Source organism: Tupaia chinensis, unplaced genomic scaffold (genome assembly GCF_000334495.1).
Source record: "Tupaia chinensis unplaced genomic scaffold, TupChi_1.0 Scaffold144899_1, whole genome shotgun sequence".
NCBI classification, from domain to species: domain Eukaryota; kingdom Metazoa; phylum Chordata; class Mammalia; order Scandentia; family Tupaiidae; genus Tupaia; species Tupaia belangeri.
Window position 1 is genome coordinate 493,316 of NW_006204759.1, and position 20,479 is coordinate 513,794.

General features: G+C 47.6%; 1 protein-coding gene across 3 annotated transcripts in view; it reads left to right on the plus strand.

Annotated features, from left to right (window-relative positions):
- Nucleotides 1–20,479, plus strand: part of NXN (nucleoredoxin) — a 220,207-nt gene that overhangs the window by 171,853 nt on the left and 27,875 nt on the right. For 2 of the 3 annotated variants that reach the window (XM_006167516.3, XM_006167517.3), the window contains 3 exons: nt 13,905–14,022; nt 17,018–17,151; nt 17,622–17,722. In XM_006167516.3, the coding sequence (XP_006167578.1) occupies nt 13,905–14,022; nt 17,018–17,151; nt 17,622–17,722 (353 nt within the window). Of the gene's footprint in view, nt 1–5,491; nt 5,648–13,904; nt 14,023–17,017; nt 17,152–17,621; nt 17,723–20,479 lie in introns of those variants that run through there. The other variant, XM_027767885.1, reaches the window with a different exon arrangement.

A 20,479-nucleotide genomic window follows, 5' to 3' on the forward strand; every position in this document is an offset into this window, starting at 1 on the left:
GATTGCAGTTTTTGTGCAGTTCATGTTTGCCCCACTCAGAGTCCTTGCTGAGCTTGGAGAGACTCCCGGGCTGTCCTTCTCCTTTGTCAGGGTTAACCTGCTTCCCCTCTGGCAGAAGGTCCCTTGAAAATATTCTGTGTCTATTCGTGAGGATTATTCTAGGTCTCAGCCCCAGCGGGGACTGGCCGTGCGATGCCGTTTCTGTCACCCTAGTCGGACACAGCACTGCTTATCCGTTCTCTGGTAGTCCGAGCGTCTTGTACTGAGTCAGTTTTCCTGGTGTGGACTTCCCGATGTGAAATCCACCGGAACACCTATTAGAAGGACTCACATGAGAGTGCCATCTGTACAGGCACGTTTCTGAGCACTTGGTATGTGTATCTATCCTCACAACCACTTAGTAGGGAGGGACCATGGGGCCATTTTACAGTGGAAGAGAGAGACACAAAGAGGCTGAGTCATTTGCCCATGGTGGCAGAGTCAGAATTTGAACCCTTGAGATTCACCCAGTGCTCTTAACCCCTGTACCCTACTTCCTGTCTTGGTGCAGTGGAGAATTTGGGCTGCCAGAACATAGCAGTCCCTTTGTAGAAAGACTTAAGGGGCACCACCGATGCTTTTGTGGTCAACCTAAGAGAAGCATAGTACGCAGCCCTTTGTTCCAGGGCATCTTCCGTCCATCTGACTGCACTCTGGAGTGACAAGTTAAGGTGTCACTACAAACTGGAGATGTGTCCGGTGGAGGGCTGACTGCTGCTGAGAATAGTATCTCTTGGATAAAGAGAGAAAAGGAAGAAGTCACATATCAGATCCTCTGCCTCTCTTAGGAGCAGCAGTGACTTCTGCTGTAGAAGAATAGCTTGCAAACAAGGTGAGGCTCTTAAGGCGTCTGACGTTCCCGTGCACGCAGCCGAGAGTAACTGGCATTTACCCCGTAGGGTTGTCTCCTGGGCCCTCTAGTTGGAGGTATTCCAGATCAATACAGGACCAAAGAAGTCATGTCCTCCCCTTTCTCCTCTACCAGACTGGGACCCTGCAGCTGCCATGGGGTGCTAAACAGAGGCTTTAGGGAATGTCATATTTTTCTACTTAAGAGTTGAGGAAAATGGCGGTATTCTCTTGAGGCAGCGTCATCGTGATTTCTAACATTTATTGAACATTTACTATGTACTAAGTCGCATTTTCACTGTTGCACATATGGGTTAGTTCTCGCAGCAGCAGTGCGGAGCAGTATTCTTGGTATGCTCTTTTGACTTATGAGGAAACTCGGACCCTGAGAGGTGATGGTACGTGCTGGTATATAGGATTTGAACCCAGGCAGTCTGGCTGCAGAACTACAGTCCTGACCTTTGTATTTATACCATACTACCCCCCAGCAAACAGGAGTGTTGACCAAAGATTCGACTGACCAACAGTGACCACACTCAACACCAGTTGCTGGTTCTTGTGTCTGCCCCGACTGTGAATGAAAGTGGCCACCCAGAGGACGTTGGAAGCAGTGAGGGTGCTTGCTTTCACACACGGCCCTTCCTGGCGTAGTTACCAAACCAGGGCGGAGCCAGCCTTCCTGCTTGCACTCCTCGTTCATTTCTCCCAGCAGTTGGCACAGTCTGCCTTGAGTTATGCCTATGCACACGTAGTCATGGCTCCACTTTTTTTTTTTTTTTCATTGTGGTAAATAGACATAACAGAGGCTAGTAGGTAGCATGGTGGTTTAGGTGCTGGACTCTCACATGGCCAGCCACTGTTCGAGTCCCAGATATGGTGGCTTAGAAATCATGCCAGGCACATGTGCATCTATGCCCTAAATCCTAGGAAGAGAATAAAGGAGAAGGGATTGTGGTGTGGCCATCCTCCCAGGGGTGATTTCTCACTTTCCCTCTCCTTCTGTCTCCAACAAGTGCAAGTGCCATTTGGCAAAACAACAACAACAACCACCTAAATAAATAACCTAAAATTGACTGTTTTGGCCAGTCTTCCACTTCTAAACTTTAAGGTTCCCGAAAGTAGGCATGATCTCTCACCATCTTTGTGCCTGGCAGCACTTCAGTTAGAGTATTTGGAATAAGTCACATCTAATATAGTCCTGTTGGGTTGCAACAGCCCAGCTGGGTCAGCTGGAAATCAGTCAGAAAACTCCTGGCTTGGGGCCGGCAGGTGGAGGCGTGGTTAAGGGTGCTGGACTCCCACATGGCTGACCATGTTTTCAATTCTGGATCTGGTGGCTTACTTTCTCACTGTCTTTCTCTCTGTCCCTCTCTGGTCAAAATAAAATAAATATGTAAGTAAAGTTAAATAAAATAATTCTTTTTAAAAAGAAAACAAAAAAACCTCATGGCTCCGAGATTTACAGAAATGAATAAATGTTTCACAGCCCTTCCATCAATCTTTGCTTCTTAATACAGCCTGGAGGAGCAGAGAGGGACCCAGAAGGAGGGTGTGCGGCCTGGTGACTTTGTCTGTGGGAAGCAGAGTAGACCTGTTTCTTTCTGAACCTCACACTCTTGTGACCCTTGGGGCTCTCTCTCAGAACTAGCTACGAAAATCTAGTGTTATAATTGCAAATCCACTAGGAGGGCTTTGACTCTCATAAGCTGGTGATGGTTCTCATCAGCCTGGCCCAGACCACCTTCATTTTTCGTGGTCCCCATGCTGGTCCATTCTCTGTGTCAGCTCCCGGCAAAGAAGAGATGGCAAGATGAGACAGGTACAGGGGTGAAAGACACGACTAAATAAAGGGAGAAGAGCTCTAGTCCCACTAGGACTTGTTCTGAGTGATTCATTCTGCAATTTAAAGAACATTCTGGGCCCCTGAGGAACTAAGAGTTGGAGGAGTCCAACCCGGTGGGGCTCCAGGACCCGTCTGAGCCCAACCCACCCCTGCCAAGGCTGGTCCTCGGCAAAGAGTCTTGATCACGAAGAAGCTCCTTAAACTGCTAAACTCTATTGCTTAGCCAGGCATCCAGTTTGAGTCAGGATCGTGTTCTCTCCCTCCCTTCCTTCCCTCCCATCCTTCCTCCATATGTCCGCCAACATTTATTGAACGTATTCCATGCCAAGCACTACACGTGGCCAGCAGATACACCAGTCAGTGAGAATGTCAGTCAAATTACACACTAGGAAACATACCTTCAGAGCAAAGAGATTGAGGATCTGGGCTTAACCCTGGGACTGTGAGGACAGGGTGCTGCTGGAATTTTCAGAAGTTGGTGCTAGGATAACAGCAGTAATATTAGTTGATGTTAACCATCACAGCCAACACTCAACCTCTGATCTGTGTCAGGCCTTGTTCTAAGCCCTGTAGATAACTCATCTGATCTTCACAAGAGTCCAGTGAGGTGGAGGTGGAGCCCAGTGAGGTTCCATTTTCCACATTTTACAGATGAGGGTATCAAGGGACTTCGGGTAGCTTAGCTGAGGTAGCTAGGAAGTGACTGGAGCAGACTCAGACCTGGGCAGCGTGGCTCCAGAGCCTGTGGAAGTAACCTCTGGTGTGCATACTGCCTTGGTGCTGGCCTATGGGATGGGGGAATTTTTCCTCTCTGTGTTTATTATAAGCTTTGTTCATGTTTGGTTAGGAACACTGAGGACACTTTTAAAGATCCATTTCCAAACAGGAAGGATAGATGGTGTTGTTTTTTTGTTTGTTTGTTTTAAGAGAAATTTCTGTGGGGCCAGAAGGTAGTGTGGTTATTAAAGATACTAGATTCCCATTTGCCAAACGTGGTTCAAGTCCTGGACCAGGCAACTTGGTTTCTCATTTTCCCTTTCTCTCTCTCTGTGTCACTCTCTGGTCAAATTAAAATAATAACAAATGGAATGAAATAAAATAAATAATTCTTTAGAAAAAGAGGTTTTTGCTATAGCAAGTGTATACTCACTAGAGAGACAGAAAGCGAGAAATCGACCCCCGTGGGGATGGCCACACCACAATCTGTTCTCCCCCATTTTCCTCTTGGGATTTTGGGCTTGCACACACATGCACTTGGTGTGAGTTTTAAGTCACCAGGTCCAGCATTCAAACCATGGTTGACTATGTGGGAGTCCAGCGGCGTAATCATTATGCCACCTGCTAGTCCCAGAAAGGATGGCATTTGTCTGGGCAGTGTTGGTGGAAGGGCAGAGGTGAAGTCACCTGAGAAGGCTCCGGTTGCCCTAGCCAAGGGGCTTACTGGTTAATCCTACATCTGTGTTAGCTTTGGCTTGATCCCACAGATTTCAGCAGCTGTTGAGAAAGAAAAGCTTAGGACAACACCCCCACCCCCACCCTGGTCAAGTGCAAGACCCAATCCTTGGCAAGAGAGGCAGATTCTGTGTCACCCTTGGGAGCTGGGACTTCTCAGAACTCAGCAGGTTGCATTTCCCTGTGGCATCTGTGGGTGCTGACTAACTCCACTCGCCTTTCAGATGAGCTGGGCTTTCTTGTTTGCATTTTTACAGTTTGCCAGTTTCTAATCCTGTTCCTTTTGATAGCTGCCTCATTGTTTTGTGGGTCACTGTCAGAGCTGGAGCCTTTCTGGCCAGGATACCTCGGATGGTATTCCAACCACATCTTGGAATCCTTAGCCAGACTGACTGCAAGACCAAGGAATGGAAACTTCCAAGTAACTCAATAGCCTGTGTTGTCATCCTTTTTGATTTTTACCAAGTTGAGCTAATATGGTCTTGTCTTTCTGCTTTTTCATCTTGGCTGCCTTGCTTCTGAATGTGGTGTGCTAACTATAAGCACATAGATGTCTAGGTATCGGGCTTCTGCTGTGACATACTCTACTAGAGTTACCTGACCTTTGGGTAGCTGTGGGAGAAGGTGGTGGTTGAGCAAGTTGAAGATATCATCAGAGTGAACTTAAGGTTAGGCGTGGTGGCTCAGTGGTAACGCAGTTCTCTGTAATGCTGAAGCCATGTAGGAGGATCCCGGGTTCACGTCCCAAGGTCTTCTGTGCATGCCAGGTGCGATTACATGTGCCCATGATTCTGGTTGGCTGATGCTGGGGACTGATCACAACATGGGGGTGTTATTGAGGTGCTGCTTTCTCTCTCTCTCTCTCTCAATAAACTTTTTTGGACCAGACCTGTGGTCTAGTGGTTAAGGGAGTCAGACCCCACATGGCCAACTGTGGTTTGAATCCTGGTGGCTTAAAAAACATAGTGACTGTATATGCATTTTTGTCCCAAATCCCAACAGGATGGAGAAATGGAGGAGGAGGGATTGAGGCAAGACCTTGCCCCACTAACGAGTGCTTTCTCCTTCTTCCTCTCTTGTCTCTCTCTCTGATAAACACACACACACTCTCTGGCAATGAAAAAAATGAACTCGGGGTGGACTTTTGGCAGGATGGTCACTGGCGAGAGAGAGCAAACACTGGGTGGAAAGTCACTGTCCTGTGCAGTAGCAGCGCCAGCGAGCGTCGCCTCCTCAAAGCGCTCACGTGGGTCTCCACCCGTGGGTCTCCACCCGTGGGTCTCCACTGGCCTCCTTTTCTGCCGATACCCAGCAGATTCTGGAATGCGAACACTTGCCCTCAGTCCGACCTGCTGGTTCAAGGGCTGCCGGAACGGGAACTGCCTGACTCACCTCCTTCCCCGTCCTCCACGCCTCTGCCCTGGACTGTACTGTATTTCACGCTTTCGGCAGCCAAGCCAGAAGGTGAGGAAGGGAAGCAGGGATTGCTTTCAGAGTCAGATGTGGCGTTGGAGCTCTCTTAAGTAGAGAGAAAAGCGAAACCCACAGAGTCATTTTTAAAAATCCCAGGTGCACCTTTAACATCGAGAAATCCAAAAATGGTGGTAGGGTAGGGGAGAAAAGGGGGGGGGAAGACAAACAGACCACATAAAACAGGCCCAAAAATGTAGACGTGTTTTACAGAAGGTGCTCGGAGCAGAAGTATCGCTCCCTGCAGGAGGAAATCCCGGTTCTCCGAGTGGTTTCACATACCGCACGGTCTACTCACTGTGTGGTTGATTGATTAACTTTAAAAGCAGAGTTGACAGGAAAATGTTTCTTGAAGAGGATGCTGACAAGACAAGGGGGAAATAAGCATAAATTGGATTCAAATATTAATGATGTGTCCCATGTGTGCAGTGCTTTAGAGTTACGGAGTGTCTCCACGCACGCCACCTCATTTAAGTCTCATTCATCCTGTGATGTGAGCATTACTGTGCCCGCAGAGGGGGCGTGACCTGCCCAGTCTGGTACCGCATCACCCACTGACATCTAATAAGGTGTCAGCCCAGCGTCTCTGAAGCCTGTTTCCCTCCCTCCTCCCCTCCCTTCTTCCTTCCTTTCCCCCTCCCTTCTTCTATGCCTCCTTTCCTCCCTTCTTCCTTCCTCTCTTCTTTCAGTTGCTCAGTTATTTATTGAGAGAGGAGAGAAGGCACCTAGCAGGGACTTTACGCTGTAGCCCACCTCCGCAGCCCACCTCCAGCCCCAGCCAGCTCAGATCACACTCAACCCAGTGTGTACAGGGAGCCCTCAAGACTCAAACCAGGGCCTTCTCATAAGACTTCAGTATTGGGACCAGCAGTTGGCGTAATGGCTGTGTTGCTGAACTCCCATGTAGTCGACCGCGGTTTGCGTCCCAGACCTGATGGCTTAAACTCACGCTGGACGCATGTGCATGCATGCCCAAGATCCTGAGAGGAGAATGGAGAAGGGATTGCGGCGTGACCATCCCCCCTGGGGGGTGATTTCTCGCTTTCTATCTCTCTGTCTCTCTCTGTCTGTCTGGTGAGTGCACGCACTCTATAGCAAAAAGACTCTTTAAAAAAAAAAAAAGCCTTCAGTATCAGGGAGAGTCATGTCACTGCAATGTCACCACAGCTGGCTGGAAGCCCATTTTTCTTCTACTCGGCCATGTTTCTTCCCTAGAAGGAACTTTAAGATGATGAGGAAGCTTTGATCACTAAATGCCCCAATATAATGCTCAGGAAGAATGTGAACTCATTTCTTGGGGAATTCTTAAAAGAAAAAAAAGTTAACTCTGAGTGGTTCTGGTATTTACTATCCTGAAGGCAAAGGAGTGAACTAGACTGCAGGCGGTCCTCACTGGGTGAATTTAGGAACATGGTGGCAGAGGTAGAAGAGTATGATTTTTTTGTCACCCATTCTTCACTGTTGCATCATCTTGGGTCTTGGGCAAATGCTCATTTTATTTAAGGAATTTTTTTTTTTCCTCTAATGTTTGTGCCATAGGGTGCAGTGCTTCCCAGAGAGACAGAGAGAAGGAAAGTGAGACATCATCCTCTAGGGGGATGGCCACATCGCAGTCTCTTCTCCTCCATTCTCCTCACAGGATTTTGGGCACTCGCACACGCACACACACACGCACTTGGCATGATTTCAAGCTGCTGGGTCCAGGATTCAAACTGTGATCAGCATGTGGGAGTCCAGCACCTTAACCACCATGCCACCTGTTGGCCCTTTATTAGGGGAAATTTTAAGGGCAAGAATAAAGATGGACGATTCAGGGCCTGGCTGCTTGCCTTCTTTGTCTCTCTCTCTCTCTTTCTCTCTCTCGTGAGTGCAAATGAAAAAAATAATAATAAATAAAAAATTCTTTTTCCTTTTTATTTTTTTGGAGAGGTTTTTGCTATAGGGCATGTGCGCCCACCAGAAAGACAGACATAAAGTAAGAAATCACTTCCCCCGCCCCCGTGGGGATGGCCATGCCGCAATCCCCTCTCCTCCAGTCTCCTCTCTGGATCTTGGGCACGCACGCACACGTGCTCAATATGAGTTTTAGCCACCGGATCCGGAACTTGAACCGTGGTTGATTACATGGGAGTCCAGCAACATAGCCATTACACCAACTGCTGGTCCCAAAATAATTAAAAAAAAAAAAAAAGATGGACAATATGTAGCTCTTCCAGTTGAATCCCAGTCAAGATACACATTGAAAGAACTCTTAAAACAGGGGCATCTTTGTCTGGGACCCTTAGACCTGCCATCAGACAGGTTTCACAACAGACTTGAAGGGCTTCCTGAACTCTGAAATCACACAAACTTTTTCGTGTTTGCGCATTTTTCTCTGGTGAAAGCACTCATAGCTCTTACCCTCAAAAATGCTCTTATCCCAAAATGGTTATGCAACTACTGTTGTCCGAGGCCTTTTAAAAAAATTATCTGTTTAATTTTATTTATCATTATTATTATTATTGTTACTTTTATTTTTAAACTTGACCAAGAAAGACAGAGAAAGAAGGAAAACGAGAAAACAAGTCACCAGGTCTGGGACCCGAACTGTGGTTAGCCATGTGGAAGTCCATTGCCTTAACCCCCACACCATTTGCTGGCCCTGTCAGAGGTCTTTTTGAAAACCTTCAGTGGACCCCAGATGTCTCACCCACATTTGAAAAGGCACGGAGATAAAGTAATTGTTTCTTTAAGCTCGAGCATTTCTCATTGTCAGGCAGCTTAATAGCATCCTGCAAGCATGCCTCGTTGACCTCTCTAACATAATTCTGATTTGGGTATCGAAACCAGCGAGGTGGGAGTGATCATTCCTGTGCCTTGCACACTGTTCAGAGCCGAGCAGCCTTGATGCCCCTACCTGAGCAACATAGTCCCTAGCTGGTCCACAGTCATAGCTCGTGGACGGGTGACTAAGCTCCTAAATGAAACACTCGCATGTAAAATTAGGCCATGGTGTGTTGTCTGGGGAAGGATCAACTTCTCAGTGTCACATGTGAGTCTGGAAATAATTTTTTTCCCCAAGTAACCCAGTGGAGCTTTACTTGGAAACAAGGATCCAACAACAAATGCATAAAACACAAGCCAAGACCTCCTGTCTTCCTGAGACCCGGGAAAGAAAGGAAAGGATCCCTAGGGAGCAGGGGGAGATAAGAGTCCCAGAAGTTATCATTTCTTGCTGCTCCAAGGCGGATTCTCAGAAAGGAAAGATATCTGGGTGCTTTGGGGCAGGGCAGGGAGTCCTTCTGCCTGTGTGAGAGACCCAGAAGAAATTGGGTTCTTCGTTATCTGAAGATTCTGGCAAGAAGAGATAGCATCTCTATTTTTAGAGTCTTAAAAGGTACTGGCTAGGTCTGTGAGTGGTGTGGTGGTTAAGGCAACTGGATCCCACATAGCTGATATGCATAGTTCTAGTCCCAGACCCTGCAGTTTGAAAACACGCTGGGCACATATGCATGTATATCTGAAATATCAAGAGGAGAATGGAGAAGGAGGGATTGCAGTGTGTCCATCCCTCCTGCGGGAGGGGGTTGATTTTTTTTCCCCCCCCCCCCCCCGCAGTGAGTACACCTTATAGCAAAACGAAAAAACAAAAAACTTTCTAATCAAAAAGTTTATCAAAGTCTTTATTTTTTCTTGTCATGTTATAGACATGTTAGCCCCTGTCTTGATCCAGGGGCCAATATTATATTTAATAGTAAAATATTACAGATTTATCCATTATACTCAGGTACATAGATAATGATGCTTACTGCTTAATAATTATTCTGGAAGTTCCAGCCAGTATAGTTCTATAGAAAAGGGCAGCTTGTGGGGCCAGCAGGTGGTATGGTGGTTAAAGCACTGGACTCTCACATGGCTGACTGAGATTTGAGTCCAGGGCCTGGCAGCTTGCTTTGCTCTCTCTCTCCCTCCCTCCCTCCCTCCCTCCTTCTCTTGCTCTCATTCTTGTTCTCTGTTGAGCACACATGTCCTAAAACAAATTTAAAATCATAATAACAAATAAAATTAAATAATTATTGTTGAATGAAGAAGGTAGAGGCCAGCCCCATTGCCTAATGATTAAGGGAGCCAGATCTCACATAGCTGTCTGTGGTTCAAATCCCAGCCCAGGTGGCTTGAAAACCATACTGGGTATGTGTGCAACCACGCACCTCTGAGGGCGCTTTCTCCTCTCCCTCTCTCAGTCTCTCTATCACTGATGAGTGCACACACCCTCTAGCAATTAAAAAAAGAAGGAAAAGGAAAGGTAGAATTGTCTCTATTTGCAAGTAGCATGTTTCCTATTCAGACTGAAGAGTATAAATTTAGGTCAGCTGTTTTCATAACTCCACCTACCCAGAGACAGTCCCCCAAGTGCTCACTCTAAAATGTGTATACCCTCCTGTGCTGTCTTGCTCTTCCTTGTGAGCATCTGAAATGATTTTTCCATGCATATTTGTTTGTCTCTCCCTCTAGACTAGAAGTTCCATGAGAGCATCAACTTCACTTGTCTCATTCTTACCTGTTTCTCTTGTGCTTAAGACTGGCACCTAGTAGGTGCTCAGGAAATATCTGTTGAGTGAATTTCAGCACTTACATATTTCGAGTTATAAAACATACTTGAGGGTGGGCACAGCAGGTGGCGTGGAGGTTAAGACACTGGATCCCACGTGCTGACTTTGAGGCTCAAGTCCTAGACCCAGGGGCTTTGCTGGGCACACATGCATGAGTGCCCAAAATCCCAAGAGGAAAGTGGAGGAGAAAGGATTGTGGCTGGGCCATCCTCCAGAGGGGTGATCTCTCACTTCTCTCTCCCTCTCTTTCTGTGTGTGTCTCTCTCTGGCAAGCACACATGCCCTATAGCAAAAACTAAAAGCAAAGCAAAATATACCAGGGGAGAAAAACAGTGTATTTACAACAGTATGTCTCCTAAACATCAGTAGGCAAAAGAAAAGTGACAAAAATAAGGTATTTTCTCCTATCAAATTGGAAAAACTGCGCCAACAGGTGGTGCAAAGGTTAAGGTATCTGGATCCCACATAGCTGACTGCGTGGTTTGAATCCCTGACCTGGTGCTTTATAAAAACATAGCTTGAAAAACACCCATTGGCATTTGTACTCACGTGCATAAGATCCCAAGAGGGGAATGGAGAAAGGATTGTGGCATGGCCATATCCTCTGGGGAGTGCTTTCTTACTTTTTCCCTCTCTCTTTTTCTGTCTCTTTTTAACTCTAGTGAACACATGTGCTCTGTAGCAAAAAAAGAAAGAAAGAAAAAAGGAAAACCTAATGGTAGTGACCATATGGTGAGGGTCCCTAGGAAAGGAGCCCCTCACTTGCCTCTAAGTGGGATTGTAAAATGATCTGAGCATTCCTCTATGCTGAGTCATGGGGGTTTTATCTCAGTTTCTATGGTTTGCCATTTTCCCCATTTCCCCCATTTCCCCCCAATGATTACTTCCCTTTTTTAAATTTTTTTTTGGGGGGAAGTGTTTTTGCTATAGGACACGTGCGCTCACCAGAAAGACAGAGAGAGACAGAGAGAGAAAGCGCGAAATCACTCCCCGGGGGGGATGGCCACACTGCAATCCCTTCTCCTCCATTCTCCTCTCGGGATCTTGGGCACGCATGCACACGCACCTGGTGTGAGTTTTAAGCCACCAGGTCTGGGACTCGAACTGTGGTCGACTACATGGGAGTCCAGTGACATAGCCATTACGCTAACTGCTGGTCCTTTTACTTCCCTTTTTTTCAAGAATCATTTTTTAAATCAGAAAAATCCAAAATCTTAATCATCTTTTTTTTTTTTTAAAAGAAATTTACGTGACTGGATCCTTGCACAGCAAATTTACCAACTAACCTCAGTGCCAGGATGGTTTTCTTCTGCCGTTGAGGTCCTTCTCTTGCCCTTTCTCTCTCTAATATTTTGCCAGAAGGAACATACACTCACCAGAGAGAGAGAGAGGAAAACACCCCTCACAGGAATGCTCATGCCACCGTCCCTTCGTTTCCCCACCCGTCAGGATTCAAGTGCACACACGTACCTGGCGTGTTTCTCAAGCTGTCTGTAGGCCGTCTGGGGTCTGACTCCTATAACCACCAGGCCTTGGGCCAGTCTTAATCCCTTCTCCAGAGTATTTAATCAGGACAGTGGGGGGCGAAGTAGTGGCACAATGGTAACACATCTCAACCTACATGGGAGGGTCCTGGGTTCACATCCTAGTACCTCCCATACATGCTGGGCGAGTACCCAGGTGCCCAGGATGCAGCCTGGCTGAGGCTGGGGGAAGATTCATGATGGGAAGATGCTATTAGGATGCCTCCCTCCCTCCCTCAACCCCCACAGAGATAAATAAACTTTTAAAAAAGTGTTTAATCCACATTCCTAGTGAGTTTCCCTGGAATGATGAAGGCGTGGTCATTGAGACTGTGCAGAGTCCCCCTTCCTCTGAGTTCCCAGCAGGTTTTGTGAGCCCACCGGAAATGCAGGGGTGGGAAAATGTGCGTGGTGAAGGCCTGGCCCACCCTGTGTGGGGAGGGAGAGTTCCACAATCCTTGCCAAGATACAGGCCTCCATGGATAGGGGGCCTAGAATTTCTTGGCACCTACCCCGCCCTACTCCCTTGCTGCATGGGATTGAATTAACAGCAGTAATAACCACGGCCCCATGTGCCTTTCCCAGGGCTGAGTGAAGCCAGCCTCCTGTGCCTAATTTCTTTCTTTATTTATGATGGTGTATTGTGGATGAGAGAGAGAGAGAGAGAGGGGCACCCTCCATATGGTCCGATCGCACTGAGATCCACTTCCTCCATTTCTCTAGCCCATAGTGTGTTTCAGGCCATCTTGCCTAGGGATTTGAACCACAGTCACTGTGTAGAATCTGGCTTATCTTGAACAGTGTATTACATGCATCATGGAGCTGCCCCTGAGGCCTGTTTAGCTTTGACACATTCCTGCCCATTCTGCAGGTGCCCAGGTGCCAGCCCTCCTGTCTGAGCCCTGGGCCCTCGAAAGGCCTAACCATTAGGCCAGGCCATTCTGCAGTTTCCTTTGTCCCTTTCCTTTCTGGGAGTGTATTTCATGTAGTTATGCAGCTTTTTGGGGCCTGGCAGTTAAGTTCCGAGAACCCAGTGGGCCACCTAAACCATGTTCCCCCGATGGCAGTGAGCAAACATGGAACCCCACACAGACCTGACCTCTAGCCCTGGCTGCTGCCTCCGTTTCCTCAGCCTCATTCTTCTCAGGCCCTGGACCTCTACAGTTTGCGCAGCCAACCTTGAGGATCTGCCAGTAGCCTGAAGACTGGAGTAGCTAGCTCTGAGAGCGAGGGCTGGGGCTGGTTCCGGATATCGCTGCCCTGGAGTTTGGCAGGCCCAGCAGCACACGCAGACGATGACCGTGGTGTTCTGTGTGCAGAGACCTGGTGAAGTGCTGAGAGGCAGATTTCTCTTTTTTTTAAGATAATATTTTCGGGACCAGCAGTTGATGTAATGGCTATGTCACTGGACTCCCATATAGTTGACCACGGTTCAAGTCCCATACCCAGTGGCTTGGACCCACACCAGGCGTGTGTACACGCGTGCCCAAGATCCCGAGAGGAGAATGGAGGAGAAGGGATTGCGGCCTGGCCATCCCCCCTGGGGGGTGATTTCTCACTTTCTGTCTCTTTGTCTCTCTGTGTCTTTCTGGCAAGCACACGTGCCCTACAACAAAAGCAAACCTACCCCCCCCCCAGAAAAAAAAAAAAAAAGTAATATTTTCTTAAATTTCTTCCATGACAGGGAGGCCTCAGGATGCAAACCCGGGACCTTCCCTGGGTCTAGTTATTTTACTTGGTCTTTCTTCTTCAGGGCTAAGGGGACATGACGGAGCAACTGGCTGCCATTGGCTGCCAATAGGGTGAGAGACTGTAATGACGAGTGTAACATTCTTCCTTAAACACCTTCTGGGGATCTGACTGTGTCCTCAAGATGTGTGATTCATCTTCATTTTTGTGCTTTTTAAGAGAAAGTTCCTTAGGAGAGGTAGGAGAAGTGATCTCCCATCAGCCTGTCGTGACTTGAGGCTGGCTGAGACTCGGGGTCCTCCGGACTGTTACCACAGGGGCACGTGGTATTGTAGTGAACGGTCCCCTTTGCCCAGCTGTCCTGCTTTGGGTCAGTTATTCAAGTATGTGTACTTTATTCATGTATCCCATTCATTTAGCCCTCTTCTTTTATTTTTCTTTTTGCAGCTTAAACTTTGGAACAAATACCGCATTTCCAACATTCCATCACTAATATTCCTAGACGCCACCACCGGGAAGGTCGTGTGCAGGAATGGGCTCCTAGTGATCCGCGATGACCCAGAAGGTAAAACCTTCCGTACCGTTACCCAACTACCCTTCCGTGCCCCTACCTTAACCTCCTCCCCGCTGGTAGAAGGAGTACTAATGAAATACATGTAAGTGAGCTTACGTGGATAGAAAACATTGTCTTGATGGAATTATTGTATACTCTAGGTCATGGTTAAGATTTTTTAAATGAATCAAAATGTCCCTCCTGGGGATTTTAATTCACTGGCCAAAAGAGATGGAATGTGAAAAAGACAGGTCAGCTTTTGAGGGCCAGGAAGGCTATTGAAAAAGCCTTGAGCCTGAATACTGACTTCTAATACTATTTCTTATTTATTTTTTAATTACAGAGCAAGCGTGCTCCCCAGGGAAAGACAGAGAGAGAGCTAAATCACCACCCACGTGGGAAATAACCATGCTGCAGTCCCTTCTCCATTTGCCTCTTAGGATCTGGGGCATGCATGCACGTGCACCTGGTGTGTTTTCCAAACTACCATTCTGGGACTCGAACCACACAGTTGACCATGTGGGATCCAGCCTCCTTAATCACCATGCCACCTGGCTGACCCTCTAATGCTATTTTGATGGCAGTTATCACCTTAACAATTAGAAGCAGGCTAAGAGCAAGGTGTAGGGGGACTCTCAAACAGTACCGTAGCAGGTGCAGTCTCTGTGTTTCTCTGCTGGTGCCAGCATCAATGACCATGTCGTTTCCCGGTGCTACCTAAGTCCTGCAGGCCTTGACCTTGCTGGCCGGCTCGCCTTGCACAGGGTGGGCTGTTCTGACCACCACACTCCATGACTCCATGTCTGCTTCTAACCCCCTTGCCTGGAGTGATAAAAGGGTTGTAAGATCTCCCCTATGTCTATTTCTATCTCTTTCTTTCTCTTTTATTTTATTATTTTTTTTAAGTTTATTTACTTCTTCCAAGAGTGAGAAAGATGGACCGAGAGAGAGACAGACAGAATGACATCCAGCAGGGTCCTGACTCTGTGATCCACCTCCAACCTCAGCCAGCTCTGGATCATGGACGAGCGTGTACCTGGAACACTCAGGGAGGTCTCCAAACTTAAACCAGGAACCTTCCTTCCCATGCGAAATTGCCTTGGAGAGTGTCACCTTTTACCATCGTGCCACTGTCTTCCACCTCCATTGATCCAATTCAAGGATTAAACCCTGATCACTAATCTTCCCAGTAAGAATGTCACCTGCAGGGGACCAGCAGTTGGTGTAATGGCTGTCACTAGACTCCCATGTAGTCAACCGCAGTTCAAGTTCTGGACCCAGTAGCTTAAACTACGCCGGGCACGTGTGCGTGTGTGCCCAAGATCCCGAGAGGAGAATGTAGAGAAGGGATTGCGGCGTGGCCATCCCCCCTGGGGGTGATTTCTCGCTTTCTGTCTCTCTGTCTTTCTGGCAAGTGCACGCACCCTATAGCAAAAACCTCTCCAAAAAAAAAAGAAGAATTTCACCTGTGGGGTCTGGCATATGGCATGGTGGTTAAGGACACTGGACTCCCACATGGCTGACTGCAGTTTGAATCTCAGACCTGATGGCCTACTTTCTCACTCTCTTTTTCTCTAGTCAAATGAAAAATAATAACAATAATAATAAATAAAGTTAAATAAAATAATCCTTTTAAAAAGTAGAATTTCACCTGCTTCAAAGAATCGTCCTTATTGAAATTCAGGGTGGGTAGAACTAAGCATGCACCTTTCCAAAAGTCAGCAAGTATGCGCACGCACATGCGCGTGCACACACACACACACACACACACACACACATACACACAGAGTCCTGAATATTGTTAACGCTGAATCCCTAGCTCCACCTCTAGAGATTTTTGGCTTCTTTTGTTTCAGGGTGGGCTTGGCCACCTACATTTTTAACAAGTTGGTGCTTCTTCCGCCATCACCCCCAGGCGATTTTGAGGCAGGGGTCTGAGGACCACCCCGTGAGAAAACACTGTTCTGTTGGGGGGGGGTGTGACTTACTCCTCCTGCCTCGAGCTTAAGTGTCATCAGAATGCTGACCATCTGGGCTGGGTGGGTTTTACTTTTTTTTTTTTTATTAGATTTCTCATTTGGTTCCCTGAGCCCCACCCTAGACTAGCTAAATCAGAATTTCTGGGGTGGAGCATAGGAACAGTACATCCTAAAGATCCTCAGTGTTTCTGAAATGCAGTCAGAGTTGAGGACCACTGAGAAGCCAGCGTTCAGACTGACCAACTCACAGTTAATACTCCAAGTGGTGACCCCCAGATCTGGCTCACCATCAGAGTTCCTGGGGAGCCTGTTTGTGGGATTTTTTTAAAATAAAGTGTATAAACTCACCAGAGAGAGACAGAGAGGGAAAATAATAAATCACCCCCTGGGAGGGGAAGGCCATGCCACAATCCCTTCTCCATTCTCCTCAGGATTTTGGACATGCATACACGCACACCCAATGTAATTTTCAAGCCACCAGATCCAGGACTCGAACTCCACAGCCAGCCATGTGGGGTCTAGTGCCTTAACCTACAAGCCTCCTGCTGGCCCTGTTTTGTTTTGATCACACATCTATGTCTTGTTCCTCGATCTCTAGACTCAAAGTATGTCGTGGACATCTATCCTTTTCAAAAGCCTCTGAGAGGGGCCAGCAGGTGGTATGGTGGTTAAAGCGCTAGACTCCCACATAGCTGACCATGGTTCGAGCCCCGGACCTGATCGCTCGCTTTCTCACTTTTCCTTTCTCTCTCTCTGGTCAGATTAAAATAAATGAATGAATAAATAAAATAGAAATAAATGGTTCTTTAAAAAAAAAAAAAAAAAAGGCTCTGAAGGATGGATCCTGTGATCATCCAGGGTTTGGAACCACACCCTGGGGGGAGGTAGGCCTCTTCCAGAGGTGAGTTCCACTCTGACTCCTGTGTCAGCCGCAGACCCTGTGGGTACGTTAACAAACACACCGGTGCCTCCTCACGTCTAAGGCCATGATGAAGAGCCCTAACGTTCTCACCTGTTGCTCTTTTCAGGTCTGGAATTCCCCTGGGGACCTAAACCCTTCAGGGAAGTTATTGCTGGGCCTTTGCTCAGAAATAACGGGCAGTCCCTGGAGAGCAGCAGCCTGGAGGGGTCTCACGTGGGGGTCTACTTCTCTGCACACTGGGTGAGTGTTGGGTCCTGGTCTAGGCCAGACAAGGAAGCAGTGGTGTCACCCCTGAACCCCGTGGTGGTTGACTTTTGGGACTGCTCTGGCAGGAATTTCCTGGCCCTCTTGCCTTCCCTGCGCCTGACGCCTGTTGGCATGCCATAGTACTCATTATTATGAGTGATGATAGCCGCAAGGAAAGGACTCATTCTGACCGACCTGAAGGATATTCTTTCTAACCCATTCGGACAAGACTTCTAATGGTCCCTGAGGGGCTTCGTTCTAAGGGCAGCCTGCAGCACACAGCGTGGGGTGGGGACGAGCCAGTCCTGAGTGCTCACCAGTAAAGAGAACAAGCTTATTTCCTCCCTTTATGGGCTGGCTTTTGTGGTCTGACACTGCTTAGATCTCACTTCCCTGGCCTCTCCTGGCGAGGGACTGGGGAACGAGCCGGTATCACACTGCAGGGTCCTGCTCATGTCTTTCAGTGCCCACCCTGCCGAAGCCTCACCCGGGTCCTGGTGGAATCCTATCGGAAGATCAAGGAGGCAGGCCAGAAATTTGAGATCATCTTTGTTAGTGCCGACAGGTAACGTATGCCATATGCCAGCGAAGGGTCCATGGCCACTTCCCTTTCCTGGGGTGATTCAAATCCACTTCTTTTCTGTTTTGTTTAGGTTTTTGCTAAAAGGAGTGTGTACTTGCCCAAGAGAGAGGAAGAGAGAAATCACTCCCCAGAGGAAATGGGGAGCGCTTTCCCTTCTCCTCCATCCTCCTCTTGGGATTTTGAGCACAGATGCACATGTACTCAGCATGCTTTTCAAGCCACCTGGTCCGAGACTCAACTCAATTGGCCATGTGGGACCCAACTGCCTTAACCACCACACCACCTGGATGGCCAACCCCCCTTTAAATAAGTTTTTATTTAATTTTATTTAATTATTATTATTATTTTTTTAGTTTGCTGTAGGGCACATGTGCTCACCAGAGAGAGAAAGTGAGAAAGTAGGCTGGCCACCAGGTCTGGGACTCGAACTGTGGTCCACTACATGGGAGTCCCTTCTTTTTTGTTTTTGATTTTCTGAGATGGCATGTGCCTTCACCAGAGAGAGCCAGAAGGAAAGCAAGAAAGCACTCCCCATGGGGGATGATCATGCCACAATCCCTTCTTTTACATTTTTCCTTTCAGGATTTTGGGTGCACACACACGTACTTACTGTGTTTTTCAAGCCACCAGGTCCAGGACTCAAACCGCATAGCCGGCCATGTGATATACAGCCACCTTAGCTGGCCACACCACTAGCTGGCCCAACATCTGCTCCTTTTGCTTAGTAGGTGGGCTCGCGGCAGGGACCAGGGAAGACATATCTGGGAGTATTGGCAGAGGGACAGATAACTTCCTATTCACTCGTTTTACTGTTAGATGGGGAGCTGAGAAAAGCATGTTCTTGCTATAACCACTGTGGTATAGGGCTGGCCCCATACCGCAGTGGTTACAGTTTAAATCCCGGCCCTGGTGGGTTGAAAAACATTCCAGGCACATTTGTGTGCATGTCCAAAATTTTGATGGGATGGAGAAATGAGGAGAAATGGAGGGAAAGAATTGTGGTATAACTACACCCCAGTGACAAGTTCACTCACTCTCTCTCTCCCCCATTGTGTGTGATTATGCAAACCTGGCAATTAAAAAAAAATTAGTGGACAGGGCCAGCAGGTGGCATAGTGGTCAAGGCTTTGGACTCCCACACGGCCAACCACAGTTTGAGTCCTGGACCTGACGACTTTCTCTCTCCCTCCCTGTCTCTCTCTCTCTCTCGTGAGTTCATGTGCCCTCTAGCAAATTTTAAAATAATAATAATAAATAATTACTTAAGATAAAAAATATTGACATTTGTCCACATGTGGGCCTGAGTCCTTAGCTGATTTGTTGAGCTTTTTAGATTATGATGGAAGGATACGGGGTGCAGGAGGATGGATGGGAGCCAGAGACTGATGCAGTGCGACAGTGTCTTGGATGGAGACACCGCCATCTTTCTTAGCTCTGGCCATGTACTTTGGGGGCTATTTAATACATGTGAATCAAGAATCACAAAGGCAAGGGCAGAAATTCTTCTTGGGGGATGTCAGGGCCCTTTAGTCTCATTTTTCTCCACTTCTTGTCATCTCTGGTTTTGACTGAGCTTCCTTCATCTCGAACTCCATCCCCACCTTCGACAGAGTCACCAGACCCTGCTGCCTCATAAGTTCCTGTTCACAAGCACTCTCACGGTGCCGGCATCTTGGAGAGTGTTCCGTGCACTGGGGCAGCCTGCACATCTGCAGTGTTCTGGCTTGGGTCTCATGGTCCCCACCCACACCTCCCATGCCTCAGCTCCCGCTTCAGCAAGTGCGAATGAGGGCGAGCTTGCAGGCATGCCAGGTGGAGCAGTCACTTCTTTAAAGCTTTAAGCAGTGTCGACTGTTTTGAAATATAATTGACATACCCCAAAGTGCATGCGTTTCAGGTACCCAGCTCACTGAATTTTTATTAATGTATGTACCCCCATAGCCTTCGTCATCACAGTTGAGAGATGGTACATTTTCATCAGTCAGAAAGCTCCTTTGTGCCCCTTTTTGTCTGTCTGCACCCCCAAATCCCAGTCCCAGGGAACCCCGAATGTGCCTTCTGTCACTTAATTACATTGGTCTTCCCCAGAGTTTCTTGGGCATGGAACTATAGGTATGTGCTTATTGAAATGTGTGGCCCTACCCAAGAGACTGTTCCATGCACACACAGGAGCATCACAGAGAATATGATGGTGATCTAATCTAAGCTCCCTAAAGACAGTAAGGCCTGGTTGTGTTGAAAAATGAGAAGTTGGGCATGAATTTAATGATAGGAAGTGGGTGAGTGGGCTGTGGAAATGTCTTGGCATTGTATTGGTTCATCAGGAAAGTCATGACGCGTTTTTGCGTAGAAAAATGTATCATGGGGACCAGCAGATGGCATAATGGTTACCTTGCCTGGACTCCCATGTAGTCAGCCGTGGTTCAAGTCCCAGACCCTGTGGCTTAAAACTCACACTGGGCACATGTACATGCATGCCCAAAATCCCAAGAGGAGAATGGAGGAGAAGGGATTGCAGCATGGCCATTCCCCCTAGGGGGTGATTTCTAACTTTCTGTCTCTCTGGTGACCGCATGCCCTATAGCAAAAATCTTTAAAAAAATAAAATAAAATCATGACTTTCCCAGCGACCTAATAGTTTGGGATCCACCTGTTGAACAGAGGTATTTGCTTCTTCGTGAACAGCAGAATGGGTACAGTAACACATTCCCCTTGCCTAAATTTTGAGAATCACTGCAG